The sequence below is a fragment of the Chlorocebus sabaeus genome, chromosome 6 (assembly GCF_047675955.1).
Source record: "Chlorocebus sabaeus isolate Y175 chromosome 6, mChlSab1.0.hap1, whole genome shotgun sequence".
Taxonomy (NCBI): Eukaryota; Metazoa; Chordata; class Mammalia; order Primates; family Cercopithecidae; genus Chlorocebus; species Chlorocebus sabaeus.
This window is the reverse complement of record NC_132909.1, coordinates 14329696-14352983: the sequence shown is the minus strand read 5'-3', so window position 1 is coordinate 14352983 and position 23288 is coordinate 14329696. Positions and strand designations below refer to the sequence as shown.

At 47.8% G+C, this 23288-nt stretch overlaps 1 protein-coding gene across 2 annotated transcripts; it reads right to left on the bottom strand.

The window, feature by feature from the left end:
• Positions 1–180: 180 nt before the first annotated feature.
• ETHE1 (ETHE1 persulfide dioxygenase) lies at positions 181–21968 on the bottom strand. 2 transcript variants are annotated; one of them, XM_007997019.3, is made up of 7 exons: positions 21805–21968; positions 21231–21375; positions 20916–21064; positions 4386–4515; positions 2008–2097; positions 1004–1120; positions 181–380 (listed from the first exon to the last, which is right to left on the bottom strand). In XM_007997019.3, exons 1-7 carry the CDS (start codon positions 21883–21885, stop codon positions 325–327), a joined length of 768 nt encoding a protein of 255 aa, XP_007995210.1. In that variant the 5' UTR covers positions 21886–21968; the 3' UTR covers positions 181–324. The 2 variants fall into 2 exon arrangements, with proteins under 2 accessions (XP_007995210.1, XP_007995211.1); XM_007997020.3 differs by having other exon boundaries at positions 21646–21895.
• Between the last annotated feature and the right edge of the window lie 1320 nt (positions 21969–23288).

Genomic DNA, 23288 nt, shown 5'->3' with positions numbered 1-23288 from the left:
GCCAAGATCATGCTACTGCACTCCAGCCTGGACAACAGAGGGAGACTCCATCTCAAAAAAAAAAAAAAAAACAAACTTGCAGGCTCCCCGGACCTCCTGGCCTCTCCACAGAACCAGAACTCCACCCCTTGCGGCCCAGAAACCCAATTGGTTCCCCTAGAAAATAGGTAGAAGTCAGACTCATGTTAAAAAAAGTTTTATTTAGGAAGCTCCAGGGGCTGCGGTTCGGGCATGGGGTGGGAAAGGAGAGGTGCAGTGTGGACGCCGCCCTCTCCTCCCCCCTAGTGCATTAATACTGGATGGGAGCATCTGACAGAAGTGAGATCAGGCAGGGGGCGGTGTCTGCACCCCACAGCGCATGTTGGCTGGAACAGCAAAGTCTGAAGAGAAGAAATCAAGGTTAAAACTAAGGGGCCTAGGCAGAGCTCCAGGCCCCACTGGAGACCCAGAAATCCTAGGAACCTTTCCTCTTCAGGGAACTAGAGTTTTGGTCCTGAGCCCACTCCTTCCCTCAGACCCAGAAGTCCAGGCCCCCACCTCTCCTCCCTCAGACCCAGGAGTCCAGGCCCCCACCCCTCCTCCCTCAGACCCAGGAGTCCAGACCCCAGCCCTCCTCCCTCAGACCCAGGAGTCCAGGCCCCCACCCCTCCTCCCTCAGACCCAGGAGTCCAGACCCCAGCCCTCCTCCCTCAGACCCAGGAGTCCTGACCCTCAGCCACTCCTCCCTCAGACCCAGGAGTCCAGACCCCCAGCCTCTCCTCCCTCAGACCCCCAGCCTCTCCTCCCTCAGACCCAGGAGTCCTAACCCTCAGCCTCTCCTCCCTCAGACCCGGGAGTCCAAGCCCCCAGCCCCTCCTCCCTCAGACCCAGGAGTCCAGACCCCAGCCCCTCCTCCCTCAGACCCAGGAGTCCAGACCCCAACCTCTCCTCCCTCAGACCCAGGAGTCCAAGCCCCCAGTCCCTCCTCTCTCATACCCAGGAGCCCAGGTCCCCAGCTGCTCACCTATCTGCTGAGGTTTAGGCAAGTTCAGGTTGTCCATGATTTTGACAAACTCCTCACAGCTGCGGGTGAGCCGAGGGTTCAGAGTCCTCTCCTCCTCCACGGTGGACACTGTGAACCCTAGTGGCCAAGGGAGGGGAAGGAAAGTCAAGGAGTCCAGTGCCTCAGGCCTCTCAGAACTACATTCCCTAGGAGGCTTTGGGTGCCTCTCTGGCAGGGGCCTCTCTGGCAGGGGTTCTTCCCAGAATATTCCTAAAATAGCTTTCCCTCCTCCATGGGAACTATGGGAAATGTAGTTTTCCCCAGTTCCCTAAGCTCCGCAAGTAAGGCCCAGGAAAACCCATGCCCTGCAGAATTCCAGGCATCTGGCAGTCACATAGTTTCCACATCCACACACAGCAGGCTCAAGCACTTTTATCTTTTTTTTTTTTTTTTTTTTTTTTTTTTTGAGACAGGGTCTTGCTATATCACCCAGGCTGGAATATAGTGGTGTGATCATAGCTCACTGCAGCTTCAACCTCCTGGGCTCAAGCAATCCTCCTACCACAGCCTCTCAAGTAGCTGGCAGCATGCCACCCTGCCTGGCTAATTTTTTGTATTTTGTAGAGGCAGAGTTTTGCCATGTTACTCAGGCTGCTCTTGAACTCACTCCTGGGCTCAAACGAGCCTCCTGCCTTAGCCTCCCAAAGTGCTAGGATTACAGCTGTGAGCCCCCTTGCCCAGCCTCAAACACTTAATTTTTTTTGCCCAGAGAAATTTCTGAGACTGGTAGTCTTCATGCCCTACAAGGATTACAGAGATTTACACTCCCCTTTCAAAGTTATTATTATTATTTTTTTTTTGAGACAGAGCCTCACTCTGTATCCCAGGCTGGAGTGCAGTGGTCTGATCTTGGCTCACTGCAACCTCCACCTCCCAAGTTCAAGCAATTCTCCTGCCTCAACCTCCCGAACAGCTGGGATTACAGGCATGGGTCTGTAATCCCAGCTCCTCCAGGAAGCCCTCACCATGGTAATCATGAGCAGGGTAGATCAGACAGTCGCCTGGAAGTGTGAAGATCTTTTCATGGACCGAGTGGTACAAGGTCTTGGCACAGCCTGGGGAAGGAAAGATCAGAGGTCAGTGGATCAACAGGATTCTGTCTAACCCCTTCCTTCAAGAAAAGGGTGAGAGGATAAAATCACTATAGCTAAAGCATCTCCTTCATGTCCTGCCAATATCCCTTTGTCTAAGTAGAGAACAGGGAAAGGCATTCTAGGCAGATGGAACAGCATGTACAAAGAATTGAGGAATGGTGAGAAATTCAGCATGGCTGTAAATAGGGTTGGAATGACACCGTGAAGCACCAAAGAGTGTCATTTGTGACCTTGGCTGTCACCCAGGGGATGTCAAGTAAAGGTTCTGAACAAGGAAGGTGGACTAGAAGGTAAGAAACTGAAGACAAAGCTAGGTGCAGTGGCTCATGCCTGTAATCCTAGCACTTTGGGAGCCTGAGTCAGGTGGACTACCTGAGGTCAGGAGTTCAAGACCAGCCTGGCCAACATGGTGAAACCCTGTCTCTACTAAAAATACAAAAATTAGCCAGGCATGGTGTGACCCATGCCTGTAATCCCAGCTGTTCAGGAGGCTGAGGCAGGAGAATTGCTTGAACCTGGGAGGTGGAGGTTGCAGTGAGCCAAGATCACACCACTGCACTCCAGCCTGGGAGACAGAGTGAGGCTCTGTCTAAAAAAAAACAACAACAAAATAAAAAAAGGAAAGAAACTGAAGACATGAGGCCCAGGAGGAGAGTGTGACGCCATGGTCCCCACAAGCAGCTCTGAGTCCTAAGTAGGGGGCAAACCTCTCTTCCACCTTGCATTTCAGCCGAAATCCTTCAGCTTCCTGACTGTACTTCGAATGGATAAATGGGAGATTGGGAGCCTTGAAGAGAAAAAGACAGAGACTGAGATGCAGAGATAAGGAGAGAGGGAAGAGGGAGGAAGATGCCTGGGGATGTGGCTTCCCATGACCATCTCATCATGGCTTCTGTCTTTCCCTCTCATCCAGCCTCACTTCTCCCCACAAGGCAGCTAAATTCCAGGCCTAGTGTTAACCCCACATTCTCACACATGCTCAAAGGATGGCCCAACCCTGAGATTCTGAAACTACACTCCCTTTCCACAGGGAAGCTCCTAAATCTAACTGCCACTAGCAGCTAGACTCTAAATGGATCATTGCTCCCTGGCAATTAAACCGCTGGCTCTAACAACTTCTTTTTTTCTCTCTCGCTTTTTTTTTTTTTTTTTTTTTTGAGACGGAGTCTTGCTCTGTCACCCAGGCTGGAGTGCAGTGGCACAATCTCGGCTCACTGCAACCTCCACCTCCTGGGTTCAAGCGAATCTCTGCCTCGGCCTCCTGAGTAGCTGGGATTACAGGCACCCACCACCACAGCCAGCTAATTTTTGTATTTTTAGAGACGGGGTTTCACCATCTTGGCCAGGCTGGTCTTGAGCTCCTGACCTCATGATCCACCTGCCTTGGCCTCCCAAAGTGCTGGGATTACAGGCATGAGCGACCGCACCCAGCCCTTTTTTTTTTCTTTTCTTCTTTCTTTTTTTAGCTATATTTGTTTCTTAGAGAGGGAGTCTCACTATGTTGCCCAAGCTAGGCTCAAATAGGTAACTAACACACCCCTGACTCTAACTGTCCCCCAACAGCTAAGCCCCTGAATCTAACTCTTCCCATACTCTAGCATGGGCGTCCTCAACCCTGGGTACTGGTCCGTGGTCTGTTAGGAACTGGGCTGTGCAGAAGGTGGTGAGCGACAGGTGACTGAGCAAAACTTCATCTGTATTTACAGCCGCTTCCCATCGCTCCCATTACCTCCTGAGCTCTGCCTCCTGTCAGATCCACGGCAACATTAGATTCTCATAGGAGCACAAACCCTATTGTGAACTGCACGTGGGAGGGATCTCGGTTATGTTCTCCTTATGAGAATCTAATGCTGGATGATCTGTCACTATCTTCCATCTCTCCCAGATGGGACCACCTAGTGCAGGAAAACAAGTTCAGGGCTCCCACTGATTCTACATGACGGTTAGTTACATAATTATTTCATTATCTATTGCAATGTAATAATAATAAAGTGCACAATAAATGTAACGCATTTGAATCCCCGAAACTATGCCCTGCCATGGTCCATGGAAAAATTAACTTCCACAAAACCGGTCCCTGGTGCCAAAAAGGTTGGGGACCACTGCTCTAGCAGGGAGACTCCATGAATTTAATACTGAAGCCTCCTAAAAGTCTAATGTCCATCCATTCATTCTTGTAACAGATACTTCAACACTTGACACACATGTAACTATATGAAGATCTTGGGCTGGATTATGGAGCTGGTCACCTTGCTGGAAGTCTGTCCGCCCACACCCACGGATCAACAGGGCATCTCCAGTGAAGGCCATGCTGTGGTCATTCAGGACGAAGGTGACACAGCCTGGGGTGTGGCCAGGGCTGGCCCTGGTCTCCAAGGCCTGGCAGGGGTGGCAGAGTACAGAGATAGTCACCAAGAATCCTTCAAGATGAAACTGGTCCCCAAAGACCCACCCTACTCCAAAGTCTTATCTAGATGCATATTTTGGTAAAAATTTAGATTCCCAGGCTCTAATCTTATATTATCAGAGTAAACTCCAAGTGGATTAAATATTTCAATGTGTAAAAAATAAAACCACAAAGCTGTGACACACAACAAAAATATTATAACCTCTGGTTAGGAAGGTGATACGGTTTGGCTGTGTCCCCACCCAAATCTCATCTTGAATTATAGGTCCCATAATCCTCATATGTCATGGGAGGTAAATTAATAAAGGGGGCAGGTTTCTCCCATGCTGTCTCGTGATGGTGAATAAGTCTCATGAAATCTGACGGTTTTATAAAGGGCAGTTCCCCTGCACATGCTCTCTTGCCTGCTGCCATGTAAGACATGCCTTTGCTCTCTGCTCCTCATTCACCTTCTACCCTGATTGTGAGGCCTCCCCAGCCATGTGGAACTGTGAGTCCATTAAACCTCTTTTTCTTTATAAATGACCCAGTCTCAGGGATGTCTTTATTAGCAGCATGAAAACAGACTAATACAGTAAATTGGTACTAGTAGAGTGAAGTGCTGCTATAAGGAGACGTGAAAATGTGACTTTGGAACTGGGTAACATGCAGAGGTTTGAACAGTTTGGAAGGCTCAGAAGAAGATAAAAGAATGTGGGAAAGTTTGGAACTTCCTGGAGACTTGTTGAATGGCTTTGACCAACATGCTGAGAGTGATATGGACAATGAAGTCCAACCTGACATGGTCTTAGATGGAGATGAGGAACTTTTTGGGAACTGGGATAAAGGTCACTTTTGTTATGTGTTAGCAAAGAGACTGGCAGCATTCTGCCCCTGCCCTTGAGATCTGTGGAACTCTGAACTTGAGACAGATGATTTAGGGTACCTAGTAGAAGAAATTTCTCAGCAGAAAAGCATTCAAGAGGTGACCTGAGTGCTGTTAAAAGCATTCATTTCAGTTTTATGTATTCACAAAGATATGGTTTGGAATTGGAGCCTATGTTTAAAAGGGAAACAGAGCATAAATGTTGGGAAAATTTGCAGCCTGACAATGTGATAGAAAAGAAAAACTCATTTTCTGAGGAAAAATTCAAGCCTGCTGCAGAAATTTGTGTAAGTCACGAGGAGTCAAATGTTAATCACCAAGACAATGGGAAAAATGTCTCCAGGGCACATCAGAGGTTTTCACAGCAGCCTCTCCCATCACAGGCCCAGAGAACTAGGAGAAAAAATGGTTACATGGGCAGGGCCCATGGCCTTGCTGTTTTGTGCAATCTCAGGACTTGGTGCCCTGCATCCCAGCTGGGGCTAAAAGGGGCCAAGTACAGCTCAGGCCATTGCTTCAGAGGGTGCAAGCCCCAAGTCTTGGTGGCTTACACATGGTGCTGGGCCTGCTGGTGAGCAGAAGTCAAGAACAGAGGTTTGGGAACCTCCACCTAGATTTGAGAGGCTGTACGGAAATGCCTGGATGTCCATGCAGAGGTGTGCTGCAGGGGTAAAGCCTTCATAGGGAACCTCTGCTAGGGCAGTGCAAAAGGGAAATGTGGAGTGGGAGCCACCAGAGTCCCCACTGGGGCATTGCCCCTAGTGGAGCTGTGAGAAGAGGGCCATCGCCCTCCAGACCCCAGAATGCTCGATCCACCGACAGCTTGCACCATGTGCCTGGAAATGCCACAGATACTCCACATCAGCCTGTGAAAGCAGCCAGGAGGGGGGCTGTACCCTGCAAAGCCAGAGGGGTAGAGCTGCCCAAGACCATGGGAACCCACCTCTTACATCAGCATGACCTGGATGTAAGACATGGAGTCAAAGAAGATCTTTTTGGAGCTTTAAGATTTGACTGCCCCACTGGATTTAGGACTTGCATGGAGCCTGTAGCCCCTTCATTTTGGCCAATTTCTTCCATTTGGAATGGATGTGTTTACCCAATCTCTTTACCCCATTGTATCTAGGAAGTAACTAAACTTGCTTTTGATTTTACAGGCCCATAGGTGGGAGGGACTTGCCTTGTCTCAGATGAGACTTTATTTTGTTGGTTTTTTTTTTTTTTTTTTCAGAGAGAGAATCTTGCTGTGTCACCCATGCTGGGGTGGGGTGGTACGATCTTGGCTTACTGCAACCTCCGCCCCCCAGATTCAATCAATTCTTGTGCCTCAGCCTCCCGAGTAGTTGAGACTACAGGCATGTGCCCCCATGCCTGGCTAATTTTTGTATTTTTAGTATAGACAGGGTTTTACTATTTTGGCCAGGCTGGTCTTGAACTCCTGACCTCAGGTGATCTGCCTGCCTTGGCCTCCCAAAGTGCTGGGATAACACGGGAGCCACCACACCCAGTCAGATAAGACTTTGGACTGTGGACTTTTGAGTTAATGCTGAAATGAGTTGAGACTTTGGGGGACTGTTGGGAAGGTATGATTGGTTTTGAAATGTGAGGACATGAGATTTGGGAGGGACCAAAGTGGAATGATATGGTTTGGCTGTGTCCCCACCCAAATCTCATCTTGAATTGTAGCTCCCATAATCCCCACGGGTTATGGGAGGGGCCTGGTGGGAGGTAATTAAATCATGGGGGTGGGTTTTTCTCGTGATAGTGAATAAGTCTTACATGATCTGATGATCTTACAAAGGGCAGTTCCCCTGCACATGATCTCTTGCCTGCCACCATGTAAGCAGTACCTTTGCTCCTTCTTTGCCTTCCACCATGATTGGGAGGCCTCCCAAGCCATGTGTAACTGTGAGCCCATTAAACCCCTTTTTCTTTATAAATGACCCAGTCTTGGGTTTTTTTTTTTTTTGAGACAGAGTCTCGCTCTGTCGCCCAGGCTGCAGTGCAGTGGCACAATCTTGGCTCACTGCAACCTCCGCCTCCCCAGTTCAAGTGATTCTCCTGCCTCAGCCTCCTGAGTCACTGGGATTTCAGATGTGTACCACCACACCTGGCTAATTTTTGTGTTTTTAGTACAGATGGAGTTTCACCATGTTGGTCAGGCTAGTCTCAAACTCCTGACTGCGTGATCCACCCGCCTTGGCCTCCCAAAGTGCTGGGATTACAGGCGTGAGCCACTGCACCCAGCCTTCAGGTATGTCTTTATTAGCAGCATGAGAACAGACTAATACAGAAGGGATATTCAAATGTGACATCTAAACTCATAAATCATTAAGGAAAAGATCAGTCAGAAGTTTCTGAATGGCAGCAACACCACAAACAAAATCTAAAGAGAACCAATATGCGGGGAAAATATATTTGTAACATATACATACCACACAGTGGTCAATATACTTAATATACAAACAGATCTTACAAATCAATTTTAAAAAGTTAAGCACACTAATATAAAAATGAAATACTCAACAGTCATTAAAAGCAATACTGTTGAAATAAAATTCAATAATATTTTACACTTTTAAAAATACAAAATAGGCAGTAGTGGCTGGGCATAGTGGCTCACACCTGTAATCCCAACACTTTGGGAGGCCAAGGCGGGCAGATTACCTGAGGTCAGGAGTTCAAGACCACCCTGGGCAATGTGGTAAAACCCCATCTCTACTAAAAATACAAAAATTAGCCAGGCATGGTGGCACATGCTTGTAATCCCAGCTACTTGTGAGGCTGAGGTAGGAGAATTGCTTGAACCTGGGAGGCAGAGGTTGCAGTGAGCCAAGACTGCACCATTGTACTCCAGCCAGGATGTCAGGAGTGAAACTCCACCTTAAAAAAAAAAAAAAAGGGCCAGGCGCAGTGGCTCACGCCTGTAATCCCAGCACTTTGGGAGGCCAAGACGGGCAGATCACGAGGTCAAGAGATCGAGACCATCCTGGCCAACATGGTGAAACCCCGTCTCTACTAAAAATACAAAACAAATTAGCCAGGCATAGTGGTGGGCGCCTGTAGTCCCAGCTATTCAGGAGGCTGAGGCAGGAGAATGGCGTGAACCCAGGAGGTGGAGCTCGCAGTGAGCCGAGATTGCGCCACTGCACTCCAGCCTGGGAGACTGAGCAAGACTCTGTCTCAAAAAAAAAAAAAAAAAGATAGTGAAAAAAGTGGCCCTTAGAGTGAGAATGATATTTACAAACATAAACACTGGTCCTTCCCTATCTGCAGGGGATACCTTCAAGACCCCAGTGGATATCTGAAACCTGAGACCGTGCAAACCCTATAAATACTATGTTTTGTTTTGTTTTGTTTTGTTTTGTTTGAGACAGAGTCTGGCTCTGTCACCCAGGCTGGAGTGCAATGGCATGATCTCGGCTCACTGCAACCTCCCCCTCCCAGGTTCAATCGATTCTCCTACCTCAGCCTCTCAAGTAGCTGGGATTACAGGCGCCCACCACCATGCCCAGATAATTTTTGTATTTTTTTTAGTAGAGATGGGGTTTCACCATGTTGGTCAGGCTCGTCTTGAGCTCCTGACCTCAGGTGATTCACCCGCCTCAGGCTCCCAAAATGCTGGGATTACACGCACGAGCCACCATGACCGGCCAATACTATGGTTTTCTTTATCTGATAACCAAGAAGGCTACTAAGTGATTAACGGGCAGGTAACATACTCCTATACAGCATGGATACACTGGACATAGGGATAATTCATGTCCTGAGTGGGATGGTGTGAGATTTTATCATGCTACTCAGAACGATGTACAATTTAAAACTTACTAAGTGTTTATCTCTGGAATTTTCCATTGAATATCTTCAGGCTATGGTTGACCACAGATAACTGAAACCACAGAAAGTGAAACCACAGGTAAAGGAGCTGTACTGGATCCAACAAAGTTCTTGGATCCAGAATATATAAAGATCATCTACAAATCAATAAGATGGACTCCCTAATAGAAAAATTAGCAAAGACTTGAAAAAAACACTTTGCAAAAGAGGGTGCCCAGATGGAACAAACACATTAAAAGGTGCCCAACTTCATCTGTCATCAAGGAAATAAAAGTAAAACCACAATAGGACGCCACTACACAACACCAGAATGGCTGGAATGAAAGATTGATTTGAAGCAACTGAAACTGTCATACACTATGGTGGAAGAGTACACAGAAAACTACTGGGCAGTTTCTACTAAAGCTAAATCTACACATACCCTGTGGCTCAACCCTTGGTATACATGTGGTCCTTGACTTAAGATGGTCTGACTTAAGATTTTTTTTTTTTTTTGTAAACAGAGTCTCACTCTGTCACCCAGGCTGGAGTGCAGTGGTGTGATCTCAGCTCACTGCAACCTCCGCCTTCCGGGTTCAAGCAATTCTCCTGCCTCAGCCTCCCGAGTAGCTAGGATTACAGGCTACCCACCACCATGCCTGGCTAATTTTTGTCTTTTTAGTAGAGATGGGAGTTTCACCATGTTGGCCAGGCTGGTCTCAAATTCCTGACCTCAAATGATCTGCCCGCCTTGGCCTCCCAAAGTGCTGGGATTACAGGTGTGAGCCAGCCACCAGGCCTGGTTTTTTTTTTCTTCTTCAGGCAGAGTCTCTCTCTGTCGCCCAGGCTGCGGAGCGCATCGCATGATCTCGGCTCACTGCAACCTCGGCCTCCTGGGTTGAAGTGATTCTTATGCCTCAGCCTTCTGAGTAGCTGGGATGACAGGCACGCACCACTGTGCCTAGCTAATTTTTGCCCACACTGGCCTCCCAAAGTGTTGGGATTACAGGTGTGATGCACTCGATGACTTACAATTTTTTGATTTTACAATAATGTGAAAGTGATACATTTTATTTCTTTTTTTCAGTAGAGATGGGCTCTCACTATGTTGACCAGCCTGGTCTTGAACTCCTGGCCTCAAGCAGTCATCTCATCTCAGCCTCCCAGTGTGCTGGGATTACAGGCGTGAGCCACTGCACCCAGCCAAAAGTGATATGCTTTCAATAGAAATCATATTCCATGCACCCATACAGTCATTCTGTTTTTCACTTTCAATACAGTATTCAATGCATTACATGAGATACTCAACACTCTTGTATAAAATAGGGCTTTGTGTTAGATGAGTTTGCCCAACTGTAGGCTAATGTAAATGTTCTGAGCACTTTAAGGTAGACTAGACTAACCTATGATGTTTAGTACGTTAAATGTATTAAATGCGGCCAGGCGCGGTGGCTCAAGCCCGTAATCCCAGCACTTTGGGAGGCTGAGGCAGGCAGATCACAAGGTCAGGAGTTCGAGACCAGTCTGGCCAACATAGTGAAACACCATCTCTACTAAAAGTACAAAAAATTAGCCAGGTGTGGTGGTGTGCACCTGTAATCCCAGCTACTTAGGAGGCTGAGGCAGGAGAATCGTGTGAACCCAGGAGGCAGAAGTTGCAGTGAGCCAAGATCACGCCACTTTACTCCAGCCTGGGCAACACAGTGAGACTCCATCTTGGGGGAAAAAAATATATGTATATATTATATATATTTTGTATACATATTGTGTATATATATATTTATCATATATTATATTTATTATATTTATTTTATATATATAATGCATTTTTTTGAGATATGGCCTCACACTGTACCCAGGCTGGAGTACAGTGGCATAATCATGGCTCACTGAAGCCTGGAACTTCCAGGCTCAAGCAATCCTCCCACAGCAGACTTTCCAGTAGCTGGGACTATAGGCACACCACCATGCCTGGCTAATTTGTTTTTAATTTTTTGCAGAGACAGGGTCTTGCAATGTTGCCCAGGCTGGTCTCAAATTCCTAGGCTCAAACTATCCTCCCACTGCAACCTCCCAAAGTCCTGGGATTATAGGTGTGAACCACTGTGCCCAGCCTATTATTATTAACTAAAACAAAAATATCTACAATCTACTTCAGTTCATAGGAAAGAAAAGTTTTAGTAGGATAAGTTAAATGACACACCATGAGAAAACAATTGAACACATCCAGAATGTGGAATATTTTAGAAGACAGCATGTCAGGAAGCTTCAAAAGTTAACACCCTGGAGGACGAGCACAGTGACTGATGCCTGTAATCCCAGCACTTTGGGAAGCCGAAGCAGGCGGATCACTTGAGGTCAGGAATTTGAGACCAGCCTGGTGAACACGGTGAAACCCCATCGATACTAAAAGTACAAAAATTAACCAGGAGTGGTGGTGCATGTCTGTAATCCCAGCTACTCGGGAGGCTAAGGCAGGAGAATTGCTTGAACCGGGAAGCGGAGGCTGCAGTGAGCCAAGATCGCGCCACTGCACTCCAGCCTGGGTGACAGAGTAAGACTCTGTCCCAAAAAAAAAAAAAAATTAGCCAGGTGTGCTGGCACACGCCTACAGTCCCAGCTACTGGGGAGGCTGAGGTGGTAGAATCGCTTGACCTTGGGAGGCAAAGGTTACAGTGAGCAGAGATCATGCCACTGCACTCCAGCCTGAGTGACAGAGCGAGACTCCACCTCAAAAAAAAAAAAAAAAAAAAAAGTGATATCCTGGAGCAAAAGGATATGAAACTGTTCTAGATCCAAAAATATTTTTATTAAATAATAAATAATAAATAAATAAAAATAAATAAAAAATAAAAAGAAAACAAAAGAAGGAAAAAGAAAACACACACACGAGACTAAATAGACATAAATGGCCAAACACTAAGCTCAATTGCATCCTGGTTCCTAAAAACAGCTGTAGGCTGGGCACCGCGGCTCACACCTATAATCACAGCACTTTGAATCACCACAAGGGGAGGATCATTTGAGCCCAAGAGATTGAGACCAGCCTGGGCAATATGGTGAGATCCTATCTCTACCAAAAAAAGAAAGAAAAAAAGAAAAAAAAAAAAGCTGTAACAATTATTCCTAGGGTAATTGGAGACATCTGAACACAGGTTGAATATTTAATGATGATATAAAGTTACTGCATATTTTGTTAGATGTGACAAACGTTTTGTAAAAGAGTAAGTCTCAAAGTATAGCCTAGGGAACCCTGACAGTCTGCAAGATCAAAACTATTTATGGACTTTTTGCCCATTTTCACTCTCATTCCCCAAAAACATTCACGGGGCGGGGGTAGGGGGGCAGGTTGTAAAAGTTTCGTGACCTGTACTGACATAATTGCTCTGATGGCTGATGAAATCTGTGCTCGTGTATTTTTTTTTTTTCTTTTGAGACAGAGTCTCGCTCTGTCGCCCACGCTGGAGTGCAGTGGCGCGATCTAGGCTCACTGCAACCTCCACCTCCTGGGTGTTCAAGTGATTCTCATGCCTCAGCCTCCTGAGTAGCTGGGATTACAGGAGCGTGCCACCATTCCCGGTTAATTTTTGTATTTTTAGTAGAGACGGGGTTTCACCACGTTGGCCAGGCTAATCTCAAACTCCTGACCTCGGGTGATCCGCACACTGCGGCTTCCCAAAGTGCCAGGATTACAGGCGTGAGCCACCGCGCCCGGCCTGTGCTTGTGTATTGTTATATTTTGTACTATTATTTCAATGTAGATTTTAAAAAATTCAAAATAAGAAATTGTGGGTGGGGAACACATAACATCTTGACCTAAAGCACCCTTAATTGTCCCTGAAACTTGTCGAGTGATTTCCCTAACAGCCCAGCCTGCCTAACCCCAAATTCTTTCAACAAATTCATTCTTCCCTTCCGTGATGCATCATGTCCATGACACATCCCCAGAGCTTTTCTTTCATCTGTTCTCTGCAGCAGCTAAACCTGAAACTACACTCATCAAAGAAACACAACCCAGAAGGGATCCTGTAAAGCATTCAGCCTGCTGGCCTTGGAGTTCCCACGGCCTACACTGCCCCCTGGTGGCAAGTAAGCTCTCAGCTTCTTTTCCATTTGGTTCCCAAGTTCTTTCCCTCCATTATTCAAAACTATAGTAAACCCCTCTCATCGGCCTGGAATAGATTTCAAGACCCGGAGTGGATGCCTAAAACCGCAGATAGTACAGAACCCTACACACTATGCTTTTTCCTATACATACGCACCTATGATAGAGTTTAATTTATAAATTAGGCACACTAATAAATCAATAATAACTAATAATAAAACAGAACAATTACAGCAAGGCATGATGGTGCATGTCTGTAGGCCCAGCTACTTGGGAGGCTGAGGCGGGAGGATTGTCTTGGCCAGGGTTCAAAATACCAGCCTAGACAACATAGCCAGATCCCATCCAAAAAAAAAAAAAAAAAAATAGGTCAGGCACAGAAGCTCAAACCTGTAATCCTAGCACTTTGGGAGGTCAATGCAGGTGGATCACTTGAGGTCAGGAGTTCGAGACCAGCCTGGCCAACATGGTGAAACCCCATCTCCACTAAAAATATTTTAAAAATCAATTAAGCGGGCATGGTGGCGCTCACCTGTAAACCCAGCTACTGCTACTTGGGAGGCTTAAACAAGAGAATCACTTGAACCCAGGAGGCGGAGGTTGCAGTAAGATTGTGCCACTGTATGCCAGCCTAGGAAACAGAATGAGACTCAATCTCAAAAGAAAAAAAGATGGAGTGATGGATGGATATGTACACTGTAAAAAAAAAATTTAAGCCTGGTGCAGTGGCTCACTCTAATCCCAGCACTTTGGGAGGCCAAGGAGGGAGGACTGCCTGAGCCCAGGAGGTCAAGACCAGCCTGGGCAATGTGGCAAAACTCTGTCTTTACAAAAAACACAAAAACTAGCCAGAAGTGGTGGTGCACATCTGTTGTTCCAGCTGTTTGGAAGGCTGAGGCAGGAGGATTGCTTGAGCCAGGAGGTTGAGGCTGCAGTGAGCTGTGATTGCAACACTGCACTCCAGCCTGGATGACAAAGTAAGACCCTGTCTCAAAAAAAAAAAAAATTCAGCTTTTCTCTATGCTTTAAATTTTTCATAATAAAATGTTGGAAGAAAAATTACTTGTTTCACAATTTTAAAAGGAGGAAGTATTGAAACCCACACTTGAGTCACATAAGAATCAATGGTGGAGCTTTTAAAACATGCCAATTCCTTGTGTCCACCCAGAACAATTAAATCAGACTCTGATTCTAAGGGACCTGGGGGATCAGTGTTTTCAGCAGTACTTCTCCAAGCCGGCGTATTTAACAGGCAAGCCTAACTTTCTGATTTGGCCGCCCTGTGGCAGCTAAGATGTTCACTTCTCATTGTTTATTAAAAAAAAAAAAAAAAAAAAAAAACTCGGGCCAGGCGCGGTGGCTCACATCTGTAATTCCAGCACTTTGGGAGGCTGAGGTAGGCAGATCACTTGAGGCCAGCAGCTCACGACCAGCCTGGCAGTATGGCGAAATCCCGTCTCTAATAAAAACACAAAATTTAGCCAGACGTGGTGGCGCACGCCTATAATCCCAGCTACTGGAGAGGCTGAGGCGGAAGGATCACCTGAACCTGGAAGGTGGAGGTTGTAGTGAGCCGAGATTGCGCCGCTGCACTCCAGCCTGGGCGACAGAGTGAGGCTCTGTCTCAGAAAAAAAAAAAAAAAAAAAAAAAAAAGAATTGTTCCTGTTTCAGTGATCCACTGCCTTGTAGCGTCATCATGTATTAAACAGTCCCTTGCTGTGTGCTTTGTCCCCTGCCCTACACCCCTGCTATCTTTTGTGCACATGAGCAAGTGTGTCTCTGGGCTTCACACCTAGAAGGGAAATCTCTGGGTTGGAGACCCTGAGGGCAGTCAGCTAATCCTTGAAACAGTCTCAAGAGGAGGGTGCTGTGATAAACCCTGTGTTTTACCGCAGGGAACTGGGCTCCCAGAGGGAGGCAGAGGTTGCAGTGAGCCAAGATTGTGCCATTGCACTCCAGCCTGGGTGACAGAGTGATACTCTGTCTCAAAAAAAAAAAGAAAGAAAGAAAACTCATTCTACAATAAAACCACTTAAATTTGTCCCACCTTTTGTGTAAGATGAACAACTAGTTCAAGAAACTGGGATTTTCTATGAAAGTTAAACATTTGTCAGGGCCGGGCGCGGTGGCTCAAGCCTGTAACCCCAGCACTTTGGGAGGCCGAGACGGGCGGATCACGAGGTCAGGAGATCGAGACCATCCTGGCTAACACGGTGAAACCCCGTCTCTACCAAAAAATACAAAAAACTAGCCGGGCGAGGTGGCGGCGCCTGTAGTCCCAGCTACTCCGGAGGCTGAGGCAGGAGAATGGCGTAAACCCGGGAGGCGGAGCTTGCAGTGAGCTGAGATCCGGCCACTGCACTCCAGCCTGGGCGACAAAGCAAGACTCCGTCTCAAAAAAAAAAAAAAAAAAAAAGAAAGTTAAACATTTGTCGACTCAGTGACCCAGCAAGTCACTTGGGGACAATGTTCCCCAAGATATTTGCGGAAGAATCTTCATAGCAGCATTATTCATGGTAGCCAAAAACTGAATAATCAGAGGGAAAACGGGGTGTGGTGGCTCATGCCTGTAATTCACTTTGTACTTTGGGAGGCTGAGGCAGGAGGACTGCTTGAGCCTAGGAGCCACTACAACTCGCTCATTTTGTAGGGCAAAAATTATGGCCAGTGGATGAAATTTGGCCTGCCATCTGTTTTTGTAAGTCCTTTGTAGGTTTTTGTAAGTAAGCTAAGAATCATTTTAACTTTTTTTTCACATTGAAAACTATCAAAGTAACATGTAACAACTAGATGAGGCTGGGCACAGTGGGGCTCACACCTGTAATCCCAACACTTTGGGAGGCCAAGGCAGGAAGGTTGCTTGAGGCCAGGAGTTCGAGACCAACCTGAGCAACACAACAAGACTCAGAGACCATCCTGACTAACACAGTGAAACCCCGTCTCTACTAAAAATACAAAACATTAGCCAGGCGTGGTGGCGGGCGCCTGGAGTCCCAGCTACACGGGAGGCTGAGGCAGGAGAATGGCGTGAACCCAGGAGGCAGAGCTTGCAGTGAGTGGAGATGGCGCCACTGCACTCCAGCCTGGGTGACAGAGCAAGACTCCGTCTCAAAAAAAAAAAAAGGAAAAAAAAAAAAATTTTTTTTTAAGTAGCTGGGCCACCCAGCGCAGTGGCTCATGCCTGTAATCCCAGCACTTTGGGAGGCCGAGGCGGGCAGATCACGAGATCAGGAGATTGAGACCATTCTGGCTAACACGGTGAAACCCCGTCTCTACCAAAAATACCAAAAATTAGCCGGGTGTGGTGGCGGGCGCCTGTAGTCCCAGCTACTTGGGAGGCTGAGGCAGGAGAATGGTGTGAACCTGGGAGGTGGAGCTTGCAGTCAGCCGAGATCACAGGACTGCACTCCAGCCTGGGCGACGGAGTGAGATTCCGTCTCAAAAAAAAAAAATTAGCTGGGCATGGTGGCACATGCCCATAGTCCCAGCTACTCAGGAGGCTACAGTGGGAGGATCACCTGAGCCCAGGAGTTGGAGGCTGCAATGAGCTATGCTCATGCCAGTGCATACCAGCTTGGGCAACAGAGCAAGAGCTTGTCTCAAAAAAAATAAAAAAATAAAACAAACTATATGAAATCCAAATTTTATTTTTTATTTTTATTTTTTTATTTTGAGATGGAGTTTCGCTCTTGTCACTCATGCTAGAGTGCAATGGCACCATCTGGGCTCACTGCAACCTCCACGTCCCAGCCGAGGTTCAAGCGATTCCCCTGCTTCAGCCTCCCGAGTAGCTGGGACTACAGGGACACCCCACCATGCCCGGCTTATTTTGCATTTTTAGTAGAGACCAGGTTTCACCATGTTGGTCAGGCTGATCTCAGGTGATCCACCCGCCTCGGCCTCCCAAAGTGCTGGGATTACAGGCGTGAGCCTGGCCTGAAATCCAATTTAAAGGCCACAAATAAAGTCTTATTGGAACACAGCCATGCCTATTCATTTATGCAGTGTCTGTGGCTGCTTTCACACCACAATAAGAGCTGAGTAGCTGTCACAGAGACCCTACTACCTGTAAAAACTGAAAATATTTACTATCTGGGCCTTCACAGAAAAAGGTAGCCAACTGCTACTACATAGCAATAAGTAGGAAAGAACTCCAAGTATAAACAATATCACGTGTGAAAAAAAGCCAGACACAAAAGAATAAACTGTGTAAGTCCTGTTTATAAGGTCAGAACAAGCAAAATTGGCCTGTGGCTAAATGCATCAGAACAATGGTGCCTTGGCAGGGTGGTCATTGGCCAGAAAGTGAGGCAAGGAAGCCTTCTGGGGTGATAGGCAAGTTCTGTATCGGGATCTGGGTAAATACTCATGCACATGTATAATATGTGGACTCACTTCATTCCATGGATGTTAACAACTAGGGTTTTTGTTTGTTTGTTTTTTGAGATGGAGTCTCGCCTTGTCACCCAGACTGGAGTGCAGTGGTGCAATCTTGGCTCACTGCAAACTCTGCCTCCCAGATTCAAGTGATTCTCCTGCCTCAGCCTCCTGAGTAGCTGGGATTACAGGTGCCCCACCACTATACTGCCTAATTTTTCTATTTTTAGTAGGGACAGGGTTTCGCCATGTTGGCGAGGCTGGTCTCGAACTCCTGACCTCAAGTGATCCACCTGCCTCAGCCTCTCGAAGTGCTGGGATTACAGGCATGAGACATGGTGCCTGGCCTTAATATATATATATATACATATATATATACACATATATATGTGTATATATATATATATTTTTTTTTCTGTTGAGATAGGGTCTTGCTCTGTCACCCAGGCTGGAATACAGTGGCGTGACCACATCTCACTGCAACCTCCACCTTCTGGGTTCAAGCAATCCTCCCACCTCAGCCTCCTGAGTGGCTCAGACTGCAGGTATGCGCCACCATGCCCTGCTAACTTTTGTATTGTTTTGTAGAGACAGGGTCTCGCCATGTTGCCTAGGCTGGTCTTAAACTCCTGGGCTCAAGCAATCCACCCGCCTTGGCCTCCCAAAGTGCTGAAATTACAGGCGTGAGCCACCACACCCAGGCTAACAATTCATTTTTTAAAAGTAGAAGGAAAAATAAAGGAGAGAAAAATGGATCCCCATCTCCAAAATCTCAGACAAGCCAGGCATGGTGGTTCACGCCTGTAATCCCAGCACTTTGGGGAGGTCGAGGTGGGCAGATCACCTGAGGTCAGGAGTTCGAGACCAGCCTGGCCAACATGGTGAAACCCCATCTCTACTAAAAATACAAAAATTAGCCAGGCATGGTGGCACATGCCTGGAATCCCAGCTATTTAGGAGGCTAAGACAGCAGAATCGCTTACCACTGCACTCCAGCCTGGGTGACAGAGCAAGACTCTGTCTCAAAAACATAAATAAAAATGTGGCCAGGCGCAGTGGTTCATGCCTGTAATTCCAACACTTTGGGAGGCCAAGGCAACCTGAGGTAGGGAGTTGGAGACCAGCCTGACCAACATGGAGAAAGCCCGTCTCTACTAAAAATACAAAATTAGCCAGGCATGGTGGTGCATGCCTGTAATCCCAGCTACTCGGGAGGCTAAGGTGGGAGAATCGCTTGAACCCAGGAGGCTGAGGTTGCGGTAAGCTGAGATAGCACCATTGCACTCCAGCCTGGGCAACAAGAGCAAAACTCCATCCCAAATAAATAAATAAAACAAAAAAAATTAGCTGGGCTTAGTGGCTCATGCCTGTAATCCCAGCTACTTGGGAGGCTGAAACGAGAATCACTTGAACCCGGGAGGTGAAGGTTGCAGTAAACCAAGATCGCACCACTGCACTCTAGCTTGGGCAACAAAGTGAGACCTTGTCTCAAATTTAAAAAAAAAAATTGCCTAAGGCTGAGGAGGGGAAAGGGAAGGTTAGGGGTGATGGCTAAGGGGTGTGGGGTCTTTCTGGAGTAATGGAAACATTTTCCAATTAATGGCAGTAATGGATGAACAAGTCTGAATATACTAAAAGTCGTTGAATTGTGTACTTGAAATAGATAAATCGTATGGTATGTGGGTTATATCAATAAAGCTATTAAGCCTGGGCAACATAGTGAGATCCCAGCTCAACAAAAAATTTAAAAATTAGCCAGGTATGGTGGCAGGTGCCTGTAGTCCCAGTTACTTGGGAGACTGAGGCAGGAGGATCACCTGAGCTCAGACAGTCAAGGCTACAGTAAGCTATGATCCCACCATTGCACTCCAGCCTGGGTGACAGAGCAAGACCCTTTCTCAAAAACAAACAAACAACAACAAAAAAAAAGGGTGGGTGCAGTAGCTCATGCCTGTAATCCCAGCACTTTAGGAGGCCAAAGTAGGACTGGGCAACATAGCAAAATCCTGTCTCTACAAGAACATACATAAATTAGCCAGGTGTGGTGGTGCATGCTTGTGGTCCCAGCTGCCAGGGAGGCTAAGGTGGGAGGATCACCTGAGCCTGGGAGGTCGAGGCTGACTGTACTCCAGCCTGGGTGACAGAGACCCAGTCTCAAAAAAAAAAAAAAAAACTGAAGCTAAATCTACCATAGCTAAACCTTTCAACATTCATTCCAAGAAATGTTTGTTACCACCTGACTATTATGTACAATGCACATACATGTACAATGCATTTTTGTCTACTTCCAGAAAAAGGCTTGAAATAAAGCTTCTGTAACCATTGTAGCTAAACTCTCTTCCCACGCACAGCCCTCATTTCCTCTAAACGCTCTGACTCAAATGAACTGTCCTTATTTAGCAAAACTCTCTAACCTGGAGGCTGTCTTCTGTCACCTGACATTGTCCCCAAAGTCAGTAAAACTTGATTACACATCTTTAGCAATTGATCAGAAAAATGCCCTGCCAGCTGTTTCCCTCCAGCTGAGGGAGACTTCCCTGACCCTCCTCCTCGACACCCCGGTTGCAATTCTGGCCGGAAACCCGCTGATGCCTGGGACAAAGAGTGTGAGGAAGGCAGGAACCTTCAGACCTTTCTAGTGTGAGGCAACTGCAGGGCTGGGACTAGGGTGAGGCTGTTGGTGCAAGATTTAAGTAGGCGTTCACTCGCAGGTGCGTACCCTGCACTGACAGGACCCTGAGAGTTAGTGCCTCCTTAAATGTTGCACTTCAGGGTCCTCACAGTCCTTATCCTAGTCCTAGGCTCTAGGTTCTAAGCACCCAGATGCTCCTTCCTCAAAGGGTTTCCGCAAGACAGGACTGGGTCTCCTTCCTTCTCAGCCCTGCTCTCAGAATTCCAGCCCCTAATCAACTTTTATGGAGATGCGTGCCAGGCCAAAGAGCTGTCCCTAAGCTTTAGGAAGGAAACTCCTTAAATGCTGTTGACTTAGGAGTTCCGCCAGTGCTCCACCTGCCCAGAGCCTCTTGCCCCAGTGCCCCACCTGGGTTTATGGTGCCCCCTCCCAGAAACATGAGCTCAGGGGTCAGAAACCCAGGTCCTGAGGTCCCTCCTCCCCAAGGACTCAGGATCACAGGCCCCCAGTATCCTCTTCCCTTCAGTTTAAGGGGTTCAGGCCACCACCCTCTTGGGGACCCAGCACCCAACTCACGAAGCGCCCGAAGCGGATGGAGTCTCCATCCTCGATGTGCAAGTCAGCCTGGGCCCCACTAAGGCGGGAGATGACAGACTGGCAGCCAGGGAGAAGGGAACGGAGCAGCCCCGAGCCTGTAATGTGGTCCGCGTGGCAGTGGGTATTCACTGGGAGAGAGAGGAGGGACAGGTCCAGGAGGGTACAGAGAGAACCTGGGAGTCCCAGCCCAGATCCTTCTCCCTCAGACTCAGGAGTTCAGGCCCCTGGCTTCTCATTCCACTGAGGCTGCAGCCCAGCCCCGCTGGAACCCAAGAGTTTGGTCCCCGAACTGACCAGCATACAGCAGCCGCAGCCCCAGCTCCTTGATCAGTTGGGCATCCCGAGGTGCTGTTTCCAGGACCGGGTCGATCAGAACGGCCTCCCGGGATTCTCTGTCACCCAGTAGGTACGTGTAGGTGCAGCTCACGGGCTCGAACATCTGGGAACGGGGGACCCAGGTGAGAGCGCAGAACCGGACTTCCACCCACCAAGTAGTCCTGACTGACTCTATCCTTTTCCTAAGATCCAGAAGCAGAAACCCCAGCCCCCTCTTTCCCCTGGCGTCGGGAGTCCGGGGCCCCACTACCTTCCTCTATCAGAACAAAACAGTTCCAACTTCCTAACATCCCAAAATCAGGGTCCCCGGCACGTTCTTTCATAGAGGACCCAGGGGTTCAGACCCAAGCCCAGAGGCCCCCAGACCACTCACCTTTAAAGGACCCAAGAGTCCAGCCCTAAACCTCCACCCCGCTTTCCGCAAGATGCAGGCGTGGGTCCCCCGGATCTCTCCCTATTAAGAGACCCCGGAGTTCCGTCCTTGCTGCCGCCTAGCGCCCAGTAGTCCCCTCCTAGGTCCAGCCACCCGCACCTGCCGCAGGAGGATGGGGGCTCCAGACCCGCCACGCTGGCTCAGCTGCCGCCGGGCGACCCTCAATACAGAACCCGCCATCGCGCCCACCGCGGGATCAGGAATGAGCGGAGACCGAGCGCCTGCGGGAGCCGGGCGCTCCCTCACTGACCCGGGAAGGGCGGGGCGGGGGCGGAGCACGCCTTAAAGGGGCCACCGGCGCCTGGGGGCAGAGGGCCGGGGGCCGCCGTGCGGGGCTGGAGCGAGGGCGAGACCGAGGAAGCCAAAGTGCAACGCCGGAAAGCTCTGAGACCTAAAGAAAACAGAGAACAGGAGACGCTCAAAGTGCGAGGGACAGACGCTCAGAGACACACAGACATACTCATGTAGGAACAGAAGTAGAAACCCAAGGAGAGGCCCTAGTACACTCATAGCCTCGGGGCCGTTTTTTTTCTTTTCCTTTTTCTTTTTTTTTTTTTATTTTGAAACAGAGTCTCGCTCTGTCACGCAGGCTTGAATGCAGTGACTCGATCTCGGCTTATTACAGCCTTAAACTCCCGGGTTCAAGCGATCCTCCAACCTCAGCCTCCTGAGTAGCTGGGACTATGGCACGTTGCCACCACACCCGGCATATATACACACACACACACACACACACACACACACACATATATATGCGCGCACACACACACACACACATATAGATATACATATACACATATATGTATATATGTCTGTGTGTGAATATATATATATATAATTATTTGTTTTTTGCAGAGATGGAGGTCTCACTATGTTGCCCAGGCTGATCTCGAACTCCCGAGCTCAAGCGTTCCTCCCATCTTGTCCTCCCAAAGCGCTGGGATTACAGACGTGAACCACCGCGTCCCGTGGGGCCGTTTTCTAGCGGGTGGTAGGATGGTCATGGTTAGAAAAATATGTTCGGTTCCAAGAGGCAGAGGTTGCAGTGGGCAGAGATGACGCCACTGCACTCCAGCCTTTCAGCCTGGGCGACAGAGGGAGACTCCGTCTCAAAAAAAAAAAAAAAAAAAAAAAAAGATACTCAGTTCCATGTCGTTAATATATTGAAGGACTTTTGAGTGGGTGCCTGGTTACCAGAACAACATCTGATCCCATTAAAGTTCATCCAAGAATTGCATAAGCCTTTTATCAGGAATGTTTCTCTCTTCCCAGGAAGAAATCGTAAAAAAATAATAATAATAATAATTTTGCATTATCTCTTGAATAATCAGATTGGGGATTATTCATCCTCTCTTGGGGTGTGAACCTCTGAAAACAGCTTTTGTTCGTTTACACCAAGGACCTGGGGCTGAGAAACTATCGTCTCAAGTCATGAGCTGTCAGAAAGTCTGCTCTTTGGAATCACAGCAGTAGTGAGACTAGGAATTCCCACTCTCATCTGGAGGATCTATGTCGCTTTGTGACATCAGAGCAGCTTTAATTTCCAGCCTAGGGGCAGAGCTTTTTTCTTTTTTAATTTTTAA

Excerpts from the sequence above, each read along its gene's own strand:
- ETHE1 (XM_007997019.3), bottom strand. The coding sequence starts at position 21,885 with ATGGCGGGTTCTGTATTGAGGGTCGCCCGGCGGCAGCTGAGCCAGCGT. Across the intron at positions 4,516-20,915 it reads CCATCCGCTTCGGGCGCTTC|GCCTTGGAGACCAGGGCCAG; the intron begins GTGAGTTGGGTG and ends CACCCCTGCCAG. Across the intron at positions 2,098-4,385 it reads GCGGACAGACTTCCAGCAAG|GCTGTGCCAAGACCTTGTAC; the intron begins GTGACCAGCTCC and ends TTCCTTCCCCAG.